The 12,104-nt window shown below is 33.5% G+C and overlaps 2 protein-coding genes across 6 annotated transcripts; one reads left to right on the top strand and one right to left on the bottom strand.

Moving 5' to 3' along the window:
• Positions 1-1,714: 1,714 nt before the first annotated feature.
• On the top strand, positions 1,715-5,265 carry LOC114175188 (metaxin-like protein). Its single transcript, XM_028059952.2, has 6 exons — positions 1,715-1,971; positions 2,083-2,420; positions 2,799-2,875; positions 3,029-3,089; positions 3,998-4,154; positions 4,764-5,265. Exons 1-6 carry the CDS (start codon positions 1,827-1,829, stop codon positions 4,943-4,945), a joined length of 960 nt encoding a protein of 319 aa, XP_027915753.1. The 5' UTR covers positions 1,715-1,826; the 3' UTR covers positions 4,946-5,265.
• Positions 5,266-6,638: 1,373 nt separating this feature from the next.
• On the bottom strand, positions 6,639-11,478 carry LOC114176765 (nitrate regulatory gene2 protein-like). Of its 5 annotated transcripts, none has more exons than XM_028061913.2 (6): positions 11,346-11,455; positions 11,207-11,248; positions 9,493-10,597; positions 8,912-9,123; positions 8,053-8,276; positions 6,639-7,628 (listed from the first exon to the last, which is right to left on the bottom strand). In XM_028061913.2, the coding sequence occupies exons 3-6, from the start codon at positions 10,577-10,579 to the stop codon at positions 6,932-6,934; spliced, it is 2,220 nt and encodes a 739-aa protein (XP_027917714.1). In that variant the 5' UTR covers positions 10,580-10,597; positions 11,207-11,248; positions 11,346-11,455; the 3' UTR covers positions 6,639-6,931. The 5 variants fall into 5 exon arrangements, with proteins under 5 accessions (XP_027917714.1, XP_027917717.1, XP_027917715.1 ...); XM_028061916.2 differs by having other exon boundaries at positions 9,493-10,592; positions 11,346-11,449; XM_028061914.2 differs by lacking the exon at positions 11,207-11,248 and having other exon boundaries at positions 11,346-11,478.
• Positions 11,479-12,104: the final 626 nt, after the last annotated feature.

Here is a 12,104-nt window from a genome sequence, read left to right on the forward strand (position 1 = left end):
TGTAACATCAATGTCACACCCATTACTTTCCAATCATATAGGCTAATTCTTCCATACATACTTAGAGAATTCATATTAATACATTATCCACCACATTTACTTTCCCAATCCAGTAGATCCACCATACCATCTCAAACCACACTCATTTTGAATAATATGACCAACCAAAATAATCCTCATAACATTTATCAAACTTTCATAGTTCAAAGCAAATAACTCTTCTCAAAATTAATTAATTATATCAGTACCCAAATTATTATTGCAAGCAACAACATTCATCAAAATCATCATTCTCTTAAAACTACTCTCAAATTACAAAAAGCAAATAACTACAATAATCATACCACATATTTTTATTTTTAAATTCAAGAATTAGATCCCAAAATTTCAAAATAAATTAATTTCTCTTACCTATTGACCAAGCAATGTTTTTTTTTTCTTTAAACAGCTTCACACATTAAATCACTTCATCTACACGGAAAAGGCCCAAATGATGTCAAGACACATAAACCTCAACCAAAGGAAATTTCATGAAGATGAATGGAGGCAACATGCAAAGCATAAAGGAGTTTGCATGTAAAAGAAAACAATTTGTTATATATAAATTAACTTCTCTTACCTTGTAATACTTACTCTTTTTCTCCTAAACAGCTTCACACATTAAATCACTTTATCTACACGAAAAAAAGCCTAGAAGATGATCAAGACACATCATTAGGATCTCAACCAAAGGAGATCTTATAAAGAACAAATGGAAGCAACATGCAAAGCTGAAAGGAACTTGCATGTAAGAGAAAACAGATTGTTACATGTAGAGAAAATAGATTTTTAAACTCACCCTTATGATAAATTGAATGGGGGTTTTGGTAGAACTCTTCATGTAGATTACTCTGGTGGTGATGAATCTCTAGTGGTAGTGAATCTGAGGGGATTTTTTGAGAGAAAGAGGGTTGAAGAGAAGTGAAGGCTTTCTGAAATAGAAGTAGATATGATTTGGGGTTCTCCCCTCTGTATTTAAATGAGTTATTAAATTTTATTTATTTCATAAAATATTTTATGTTTTTCTTCTTAAAAACGGTTAAAAATACTGGTTAATTCATTAAAAAATATAAAATAATTTTAATTTTAAATTTGGATTAGATATTGTTCTTACCGACATTTATCCGACTCTTAAGTCGGATAGATATGTTTGTAGTTCATCAATTTTGATGTCATATTAAAATTTGTTTCAATTTGTCTTTAAATTTTATTAATGAATGAATATGGTCATCTTGTTTTCTTAACTCCATGTTTTTTTTTTCATGTTAAATAACATTTTAGACAAATATTTGAGATAAAATATGTCAAACCAGGTAGATTAAAAAACATATTTAAACAATTTTAGTAGATATTTGGAAAAAAAATGTATTCACTCAAAGTGTGTAAGAAAAATACATTATCATTTAATTATAACTTGACATGAATGTTAGAAAAAAAATGCATTACCAATACAGTATCATCTAATTACACATTGAATTGAATGACGATTTTTTTTAATTTTAAATATTTTATAAGTGATTGCTATTATTTTTTTAAGCGGACTAATATTACTTTTTATGTGAACCATACATAAAAAAAACTCTTATTATCTTTAAATTTAACTTTAAGTAAAGTCTCTTATTTTTACAACTTTTCAAAAACAAAATCAAATTCCATTTTTAAAAACAGGCCCCATCTTTGCCCAAACAGGCCCATGTAAAAGAAAATGAAAAGAAAGCAAGAAATCAGACACAAAAACAGGGACATGAACCCTAAGCTAAACCCGGAGGAATCTTTGATTTTGATGTATGGCGGAAATTAACACCCTGGTGGTGCGTAAGCCATGTTTTGGTCTCCCAACTGGTTGCCCTGAATGTCTCTCTGCATACATCTATCTCAAATTCGCTCAAATTCCCTTCGACTTGGATTTCCACCTCAATAACCCTCATAGCGGTAAACCCCCTTTTTAATTTCTTTCAGGCTTATGGGTTCACATTTCCATCTCATAAATTTTTTATTTTTTACTTTGTTTGCCTATGGGTATGCATTTTTTGTTTTGTTTAGATCAAATTCCTTACTTTGAGTTTGGTGACTGCGTGGCTTATAACAACGAGAAAGAGGGTATCATTGAGTGCTTGAAGAAAGATGTTGGTGTTGCTGATTTGGACAGTGGGTTTTCTACGGTCCCTGAGTGGATTTCAACGAAAGCAATTCTCACGACTTGGCTTGCTGATGCACTTGCCTATGAGCTCTGGTTAGGGGGTGAAGGTTCATCTGCTTACACCATCTATTACTCTGATCTTCCGTGGCCATTGGGGAAGATTCTCTATTGGAAGAAAGCTCATTGGGTAAAGCTGAAACATGGGATTACTATTGAGAACGCTGAAGTAAAGAAAGAAGAGGTCAGTTTATATGTTCGTTGATTTCATATTTTGGGAAACATGTGTTTGAGGTCTCTATACTTCCGACCAAACATGATCAAGGTTCCTATTGTTTCATATCAATGAATTTGGTCCTTAAACTTTAAAAAATGTTGATTTGGTCTCTCCTCGACAAGAATACATTTTAAATGTAAGAGGGACTAAATCCATATGTATTTTTTTTTTTTTTTAAGTTTGAGGAAGTAATTCATCAATATGACAGTATAAGGATCTTGATCATGTCTGACCCAATGTATAGGGTTTCCCATCGTTTGTGTGTGTGTTAGTAAGCAGTTTTATTGTTTTTGCGTGATTTTCTCTTTAATTTGGCATCTATGCTTAGTTATTAGTGATGGACAGATTTACGAGAGAGCAAACTCCGCATATGATGCCTTGTCAACTTACTTAGGCGAACAGAATTACTTACTTGAAAACAGGTGATTTCCTCTGGTTGAGTTGTACACGAAGTTGTAAGCATGTCTTTTGTTAGAGCATTTTCGAAAAAACTTTGGTTTGTTTTTCAATTTTAGAGAATTTATTAACTTCCACCCCCAGGTGACGTATTCATATGCTTTATTTGCTTTATCCAGGCCATCAAGCTTGGATGCTATTTTTCTTGCACATGGACTAGCTGTTCTTCAAACTTTACCTGTAAGTATTAATATTAATTAACAGTGTTTCTATTGTTTGTTTTGAGATGGTTATGGATACTCTATTGGCTGCTTTGTTTATACTGCCCAATTAAATTGGACAAGGATTGTTATGGAGGTTACATTTTACACTTTAAAAGTATCATAAATGTGGTTAGATTTTCAATATGAGAATAAATGTTTTTGGCATTCTATAGAAGCAATACATTAGTCTGATAGTTAGGTGAAAGAGGGATGTGCAAGTATGAAGTGTTTACAAATGTTTATACGCACTTGGCAGAGTGAATGACAACAATTGACTAAGATTGTTCTCAAGGAATTGTAGTCGATATTTAAAAGATTTTATCCTAAAAGTAAGAGTATTAAATCTGGCTAAAATCGGTTCCAGATTTGGAAATAAACAGCCAACCTTAATTTCGCCATTCCTGTTACTAGTAAGAGATGTTTTATGCTGTGATGTGGTGTATTTGGGGCTTTATGATCATAAATACTTCTCTTCATCTTTTTTGCGTAAGAAGCATGGGAGCTTGTATAACAATAGACCTAGAAATAATATAATATTTGCAATGAAGTGCACTATGTGGAACTTTTACTTGTTATAGTGAGATGGCTGAGCAAATGAGAGATTGCTGATTTGGGATTCCTGGTTTTCTTATGGAGAAACATGTTTTATAATCGTCATCCGATATTGGGCAATAAACTAACTTTGACACAAAAGCCTTTTGAGCTTATGTACTAAGTTTCCTTACATTCTTATACTTATGAGATTCCTGGTCTTTCTTAAGGAAGATCAGAGATATGTTATTATTTTTTATTTTTTCCTTTTCGTCTGGTTGCTTATTAGAAATCACTCAGACAGTTGTTTTGAGAAAACTTTAAGCCCCGCATCCTTCATTGTTGTACCATCAGGAATCTTCAGTGCTACGAATCAAGTTTTCAGAGCATGCTAATTTGGTTAGGTATGTGCAACAATGTAAAACAGAGCTTCTAGAAGCTGCTCCATCTCCTTCCTCTGTTCCACAATTTCATACTGGTTCATCATCATCTGCTTCCAGAAGTCAATCAGGTATGATATTTTCTGGAGAGGCGTATGTGGTGTTCCTCCTAAATGAAGTTGTGTTAACTGAATCCATGTTTTATATCTACTGTTTTTGTTACATAACTTCAATTCAAATTTTATTTTTAGGTAATGGTTTCATGTTAATGATAAAATAAATTCCACCCTTGGATCAATAGTAAGTTAATTATTCTCATTTTATAATATATAAATTAACTCAAACATCTATTACATCCTTGAATGAAGAAATAATTGTATAATTTTTAAATTATATTTCAAACATGTGTTAATCACTACTCGCAGAACATTGCATATGATATGCCTAGATTAGTGTTTAGCTCGCTGTCTAGCAAATAACAATTGAGGTTGACTTGACAGATGTTTCCTTAGATTAGATTTGCGACCATGTTACTCCATCTTGTGCTTTTGTGTGATAAAACAAAAAGTTTAAATATATTTAGTCTATGTAAAATTAACGAGTTTTAAGTTTAATTTTTATAAAGTTGTGTTATCATCATACAGTAAATTAATAATTATGTGAAAATTTCTATTTGCTATTTTAAACTCTCATGTCCTGTGACTCTTCACGAAGTTTGATTTTGTCATTTTTTTAATTAGGTTCGAAGCCTAAGAATAAAGCCAAAAGGGAGAAAACACAGGAGGAGAAAACCTTCAAAAGGAAGGGCAAATATTTTGTGGTAGCACAGTTGGTTGCAGTTGTTGTGTTCCTCACACTTATGACTACGTTTGATGATGGTGAACTGGAGTTAGATGATGGTGGTCTTGATTACGATGAATGAAATTGCATTGGTTCGTAGATCTTTCTCCAATCACAAAGACAAGGCTCCCACCAACCTTAATAAAACAAGTATCTCCTACTTTGTTAAGATGCAAAATTGGAAAATTACCATTCATTTTAATTTTCTAGTTATGAGGCCCATTGTTGTATACACGAGTGTTAAACTGATTGATAATGGGAAATTACCATTGTCTATTGAGTTGTCGGAAATTAATGATGACTAGGGGTGGATAAGCCTACGGCTCTTTTATTAGGCTAGATTTGTGAAATCCGCTTGTTAAATTGAGTTGATAAATTTAGTATTAAAAATACTTTCGTAGATTTGTATTTTGTTTTCTAAAGGTCCAAAAGGGACAGATTGGTTCGTGGGTCTAAATAGAAATTTGAAAAAGAAAAAAGTGTAAAATTTACCCATTTCAAATAAATTTATTTATTTATTTTCTTAAATTTTTTTTAGATAAAATTGATTAAATTAAAATCTATTATCAATAATAATAATCTGCTAAAAGCTCCCTTTTCATTCTAACCTGTAATATTATGGCATCTCAATCCAACCTGACCCTTTTTTAAAGGCCAATAATGAATTTATCCGGTTTATCACCCCTACTCTCCGTTCAATTCAAAGAACTTGTTATTCAAAAGTTTAGCTCAGATGTTATTATAACAAATGAATAAAAAATTTCAAAGAATGAACAACAATCTACTACTGATTAAACCTATGATGTTATCTTCTCCTCTCAGTAATGTCAAGCTCTACCAGCATTAATCCAACAACCACCAATGACAATCACTTTCATACTTGAAAGATTTTCACACACTTTCACATCCATCCACTTCAACCAATCTTCATCCGAGTATTCACTATTGTATTCAACATTATCTTTGCTATGATCTTTTCTCACCTTCATTTCATCATTTTATCTTTTCTATATCTACCATTTCTAAGCTCATTTCTTATCTTAAGGCTACAAAGAGTGATTGTTGACTTAAAGCCATGACAGATAAGATAGATGCTCTTCAAGCAGATCATACATGGACAGTCACCACTCCTCCACACAAAACTTCTATTAGTTGTCGTTAGATTTACAAAGTTAAATATAATGCCAATGAAATTATCGAACAATTGCAGATAATGCAGAGAACCATCAAAGACCATAAAAGAAACAAGGGATTTCACTCCCTATGAAATTGCTTTCTTTTAGCGTTATGTGGAAAAAAGGAGACCTCTGTCTCTCCATGCACGAAGGATATTATACTTCTAAACAAAACTGCAATAGGGTGAGCAATTGAAACACCTTTTAAGATGGAGTAAAGACAGAAGAGTCAGATTCACAAATCAATTGTCAAAAACCTCTAAACCATGCAATATCAAGTTCATGATAAATTGCTTTGATGTCTGCATGTGGGTTAGTAGTAATACTTCAAGGACAAACATATTCAACAACCCAAAGGGAATTCAAATCCCCTAATAACAACACCAAATCCAGACATTCCTGGATTACCAATTGAGTTCCATCTGAATTGAGTTTAAGAACACCATTCAGTGGATACTAACTTAGGTAGGATTCGAACTTATTGTTCAGGTTCCCTTTTATAATACTTTAAAATACAACTTCGCTAAAGAGAAACTAAATTTACAGTGTGAAAGTAGTTTAGAAAACTGTTTTTAAAAACAAAAAGTAGGAAAAACGGACTAAACTAATAACTTTCCTCTCTTGTTTGAGTATTTAAGATCCCCAAATTAGAGAGCTTCAAAATGTTCTTAAACTTACAAAGAGGGTCGGTCTTGAGCATTACATTGAAAATTTCTCATTCCCCTCCCCAAACTATAAAAATTCTCTAACAATGGTGAGAGATTGGCATAAAATCTTTCCCTCCCCTTCATTTTCCTTTCATCTATATTTATCCTTAAACAAAGTACTTCCACTGAAACCCTCTGCTAAACTATTTAAATGAACCAAAAAATGTAACCCATCTCTATCTATATCTATGTATCAGTTCCACAAGAAATCTGCTGCAAGTTCACATTCTCCCATTTCTTAACAATTTCATTGTATCCCTCAGCATAATCAACAGCAAACTCTGCCATTGAGCTCATAGCAGTTGACATACCAGCACAGAGCACCTCCATAGCAACTTCAGCCAATTTCTCAGTGCTCATCACTTCTTCAACATGACCAACTTCCACCATTTTCATATTCTCATCATGTTCTTTTGATCCAACTTGATTTCTTCGAGTTTCTTCTCTTGACTGTTGTACATAGAAGGACCCTACGCCTGCTGCAAAAGAGTCTATGCCATCAAGTACTGCAGTTTCTTGAAGGACATCTAGACGCCTTGACCACTGAACACAAAGTCCAAATAATGGATGTGTGCCACTAGACCTACGAGGAGAGCATGCTAGCTTTGACGGATCATGCTCACATCTCACACACCTTAGAAGCCAACCAGTTAGACCATGGATATAGGATCTTTGAGAACTAATCCACGATGCAAAGGTGTTTCGCCAATGTCTCAGTTCAGTTTCAAGACTGGAGACCGAACGAGCAAGCCTTTGTGGATCAGTTAGTGATGTGGCACACTGTTTTCTCGCATCAGTGTCAACAAGAAGAATCTTGGCTTCATCTAAGGTTCTCTGCTGTGCCTGATGACATTCTGCCATCACTTTCCACATCTTGGCAAGCCTGTTAGTTTGTACATTAAATCAGCATACAAGATACTTTATTTGTAATGACATGCATTTGATACGTTGCACAAAAAGCGTTCTTGCATGCATAGCCATACTCGTTCTCCAGACAAGAAGCCCGTGATCGAAGTTTTTGCATAAAAAATGGATATATGACCTTATGCCCTACTACTGCATAGACAAAGTTAAGTACATGCTCTGTAAACTTGATAGCTCTATTATACAGAGTAAAATTAATTATAAGTAGATCATTTTTAACATTAACTAACTGTACTATTACCAGACAAAGACTAGCATTATTAGCATACAGAAGGGACATACAGAACAAATTGGAATATTCACAGTTAAAATCCTTTGAATTGTGGCAGAAGTTTGAGTTTTAAAGTTCATCTAGAATATGGAATAATGACTTTCATACGTACCCTTGCACCAGTTCAAAAAGCTGGGGATGCAACTCCTCATCCCTTAGAGTTTCAATTCTCCTGGAAATAGATTCAACTGAGTGTATTGAAACTGTTATCTGGGTATGTAGATCTCTAATGGCTGCTCTTGTTTTATCAAGGGAAGAGGGTTCCTCTCCATTTACATCATGATTCCTGAGTTGCTGACATTTCTTGTCATACGCGATTCGAACACGTTCTCCAGACTGTTGAAGAAGAAAGTGAGCATACCATTAAGTTTCCCATTATAAAATTGTATACAATCATAAGCAACACGACCTGTAATAATAATTATCTAAAAAATTCAACTAAATGAGAGATTGAAAAAAAATTACAGAATTAAATTAAAGGGTAAGTTGGCCTCCAGTGTGATTTCTTTTCAATACCCATTAAACATCTATAGGAAAATGTATACTTGTCAATTAGAGGCATTACGATTTTTCATATTACCTAGAGCTAAACCTCTTGGATGATTAAATAAGTACTTTGAAATCTTATTTAAATGTAATTTGAATTTAGTACTAACCATCACAAATGTAATGTTTATAGATAGATTGACAAACTCATGAGTGAATACTAATTTTTTCATCCATAAACGATTGTCTACATAGCAGCTTATTGATAATTGAACAATAGCCAGTAAAAGGTTTAGAAAATTTGTATTGACGACCAGATGGATATTAGTTTCAACAGGCTATATTTCAAGCAGCAATTATCTGTACCAAAGCATGTCATCTGAGAATTTTATTGAAATAATTTTACAATGAATATGGGTCTAATAATAGTTCAAGAATAGATGTCAAGTAATATATGCAACTAAAGGAAGAATTCAGTAATATACTCTGACTTCCTCGTAGAGTTTCTTCTCCCATGCATATAACCTGTCTAACGTTGATTGATGACTAACAGAAAACAAACAATCTTCCTCGGATGAATCATCGGTGCCTTCGAAATCCTCATCCGTAGTGTCTGAAGAATTCACTAAAATTCTTGATGAGGATGATCGTAAGGAAGCTGAGCGGAACAGCGCTATTGGGTTCAACAATTTTGATGCTGCAAAAGGAAAATAAGTCAAATTTATATTCTTGAAAATTTCCCGAATAGGTATGAGCGAAAGAAAAATGAGGCACAAAAATCAAATGTAAACTTGGGAACAAGATTTTTTCTATGTAAGACAAATACATTTTATATTATGGTAGATTGACTTTTGAAATGGGAAATGAAAATAAAATTGCAATCTTGAGAAATCAAACGTTATTAATACTTCTCAAACATTGCCAAATATTTGGTTCCTACAACATAACAGAGCAAATACGAAAGTTATTCCTGAAACTTGAGGCTCGAGTTACAAATCAGAACACTGAAATGGAGCATGCAATAACAAACAACAACACTTGAAACAAAGTCAAAATGTAAATTAACCTGACAGTTCATTTGATGCTGATAAATTCTGAGCTTTCTTGGCCTCTAACAATGCGGAGACATCATTAGCCGCATCGCAGATTACTGTGAATTGAGCTTCAAGATCCCTGATCACTTCAGCCATGCTTGTTGGTCTTCGGTTAACATAAACAGTAAAACCAGGTGTGTCTTCCTTTGCTTCTTGATTACCAGTTGCCATTTCCTGACCAGCAGTTTGAGCTTTAGATACTTGAAAACATTCACCGCCATTGGCTTGTTCTGTGACTTCATTCACAGTTCCAGTTTCAGCAACCTTTCCCTCCACTTCCTCCTTGGGTTCATCAACATCTTCAACCGTGACTTCTTCTTTGGACGAGTTCACATCAATTTTGGCACTTACTTCTGCTACATTTCCCTTTTCAACAAAATCCTCTTGTTCAGTTCCATCTTCTTCCAGGTCTGGTATTCCTTCTTCTTCTCGGACCTGCCTCATCCCAGTCTGGTCAAAACTACTTTGGTTGGGGTAACCATAATAGTCCAATGATGAAAAAGGGTTCCAAAATGATTCCCATAGGGAAGATTGAGGTGAAGCAGGAGGGATATTAGGCCTATTATTGGGAGAATAAGCAAAAATTGAGGAATTCATAGGTGAGGATTGCATAGGAAAGAAACCATCATTGCCAAACTGGTGCATGGGATAATATGTTTCGACCCGAACCACTTCCGGCATTTGAGGCCTTTCCTCAACTGAAATTGCTGGAGTACCACCCGGCCTTAAGTAATTCACCTTCAAAGTTGTTTTGGGATCAAACTCATTTTTTGTTGGGCTGAAGGATTTTGATGATATGGGAATGAAGCCAAGAGGACTGGTTTTCTTCACAGGTGTGGAAGGTGGGCTTATGAATGAATCTAATGGCAAATGGTGCGACTCATCGCTTTCGAAGTAATCTAACAGTGCTGCTGAAACCCTTTTCAGACACTGAATGTATGCTACATGCTCAGTAGCAAATTGAGCTCTTTGCTCAACAGCCTGTTTGATGAAATGTTTTCTGTCTTTGCAAAGCTTCACTGCCTCTTCATCATCCAACCTTGATTGAGAACATCCCATCTCTTCTCTATGCCTTTCCTATGAATATATCAGGATTGCATTAAAATGAATATAAATATCAAAGGACGGAGTTTTATCTTATCGAATCTGTCCACAGAAACAGGAAAATTAATTCAACATATACATCGAATGCCATAAAAATTGAATTGGAGTGAAAAAAAATAATAAGAAAGTAAATTAAACATTATTATAACCAAAAGAAATGTATCAGGGTAAATAAAGATAGATGCTTTTCTTTGCTATCAAGACTAAGTAGGGCAATGCAATGTAAATATAGATTTAACCCATAGAAACAAGTAATGGAGATTCCTCTATGCTTTCCGTAGGATACAATGCGGAGACATTAAGAAAGCATAGAACTTTTGATTTGGGAATCTTTGTTTTGGGCAAAGGTGAGATATAAGCACCCTAAATTTCCAACAGAAACACGTCTTGAAGTGAAAATAATAAAGGGTGGACATTAAAACAATCCTCAATAATCTGAAGAGGAAGAAAAACCGTATTCAGATCACGAACTGGGGGCAAATAACGGTGTTAAAGATTTACATAAATACGATTACGGAAATTGCAGAAACGGTATGAAGAACATCTGCAGAGAGAAAAGATGACAGAAGAGATGAAAGGTACCAATTTCAGCAACAGCTGAATGCAGCTTCACTCACTCTCTTGCTGTGAAGAGTTGACAAATGCAGAATGAGAAAATGCTAAGCACGGTTTGATTAAGCGTAGAGATGAACAGTGTGAAGCATTGAATGGAAGAGCATACCTCCGAATGGGGGCGTTGATCTCAGAGAGAGACGTTGAGAAAAACAACGGTCAAAACATGGAGAACTAGAATGAGAGAGAAACAGTGTTGTGTGGGGAACACAAAAAGATACAGTTTTAAAGAGCAATAACTGAAAAGAATGTGACAACTAAGTGCACTGCCCTTCGTATTGCATTTAATTTCTTCACTGCCACAAATGGAAAATGTTAATAGAAATGGAAAAAAAAAAACTATACTTTGGTTAACTTTTGAATTGAATTTTCAGTTATTCTAAATCAAAGTCAAATATACTATAGTTGTAAATTTCAAAATATTTTAAAATTATAATTAATGTTCGGTTTATAGTGACATTTAGTTTTTAAGATTTAATTTTTAGTTTTGATTACGTCTAACTTAAATATAATTTTTAAAATTTTAGTTTTAAAATAAATTAGTAGAGCTCAACACAATGACCTAGTGAACCTGACCAAATTAAAATAATAATAATAATAATAATTTCAAACAATGAAAGAGGTCATGTCTAAAAAGAAATTATGTCAATGTGGTTTAACTAGTTGAATTATAATTATGCTGATTTGATGAGTCAAATTTTAGAATAAATAAATAAATAATGAATGACAATTTATAATTAAATTTGCAAAAAATATATTTTCATAAAATAAATAAGAAATGACAAATAATAAGAATAACTTGATTTTTGTATAAATAAATCTCTTGATATTTTTATAAATAAAGTAAAATAAAATTCATATAAAGATA

This window comes from Vigna unguiculata, chromosome 3, assembly GCF_037176805.1.
Source record: "Vigna unguiculata cultivar grain cowpea cultivar isolate G323 ecotype 2 chromosome 3, ASM3717680v1, whole genome shotgun sequence".
NCBI classification, from domain to species: Eukaryota; Viridiplantae; Streptophyta; class Magnoliopsida; order Fabales; family Fabaceae; genus Vigna; species Vigna unguiculata.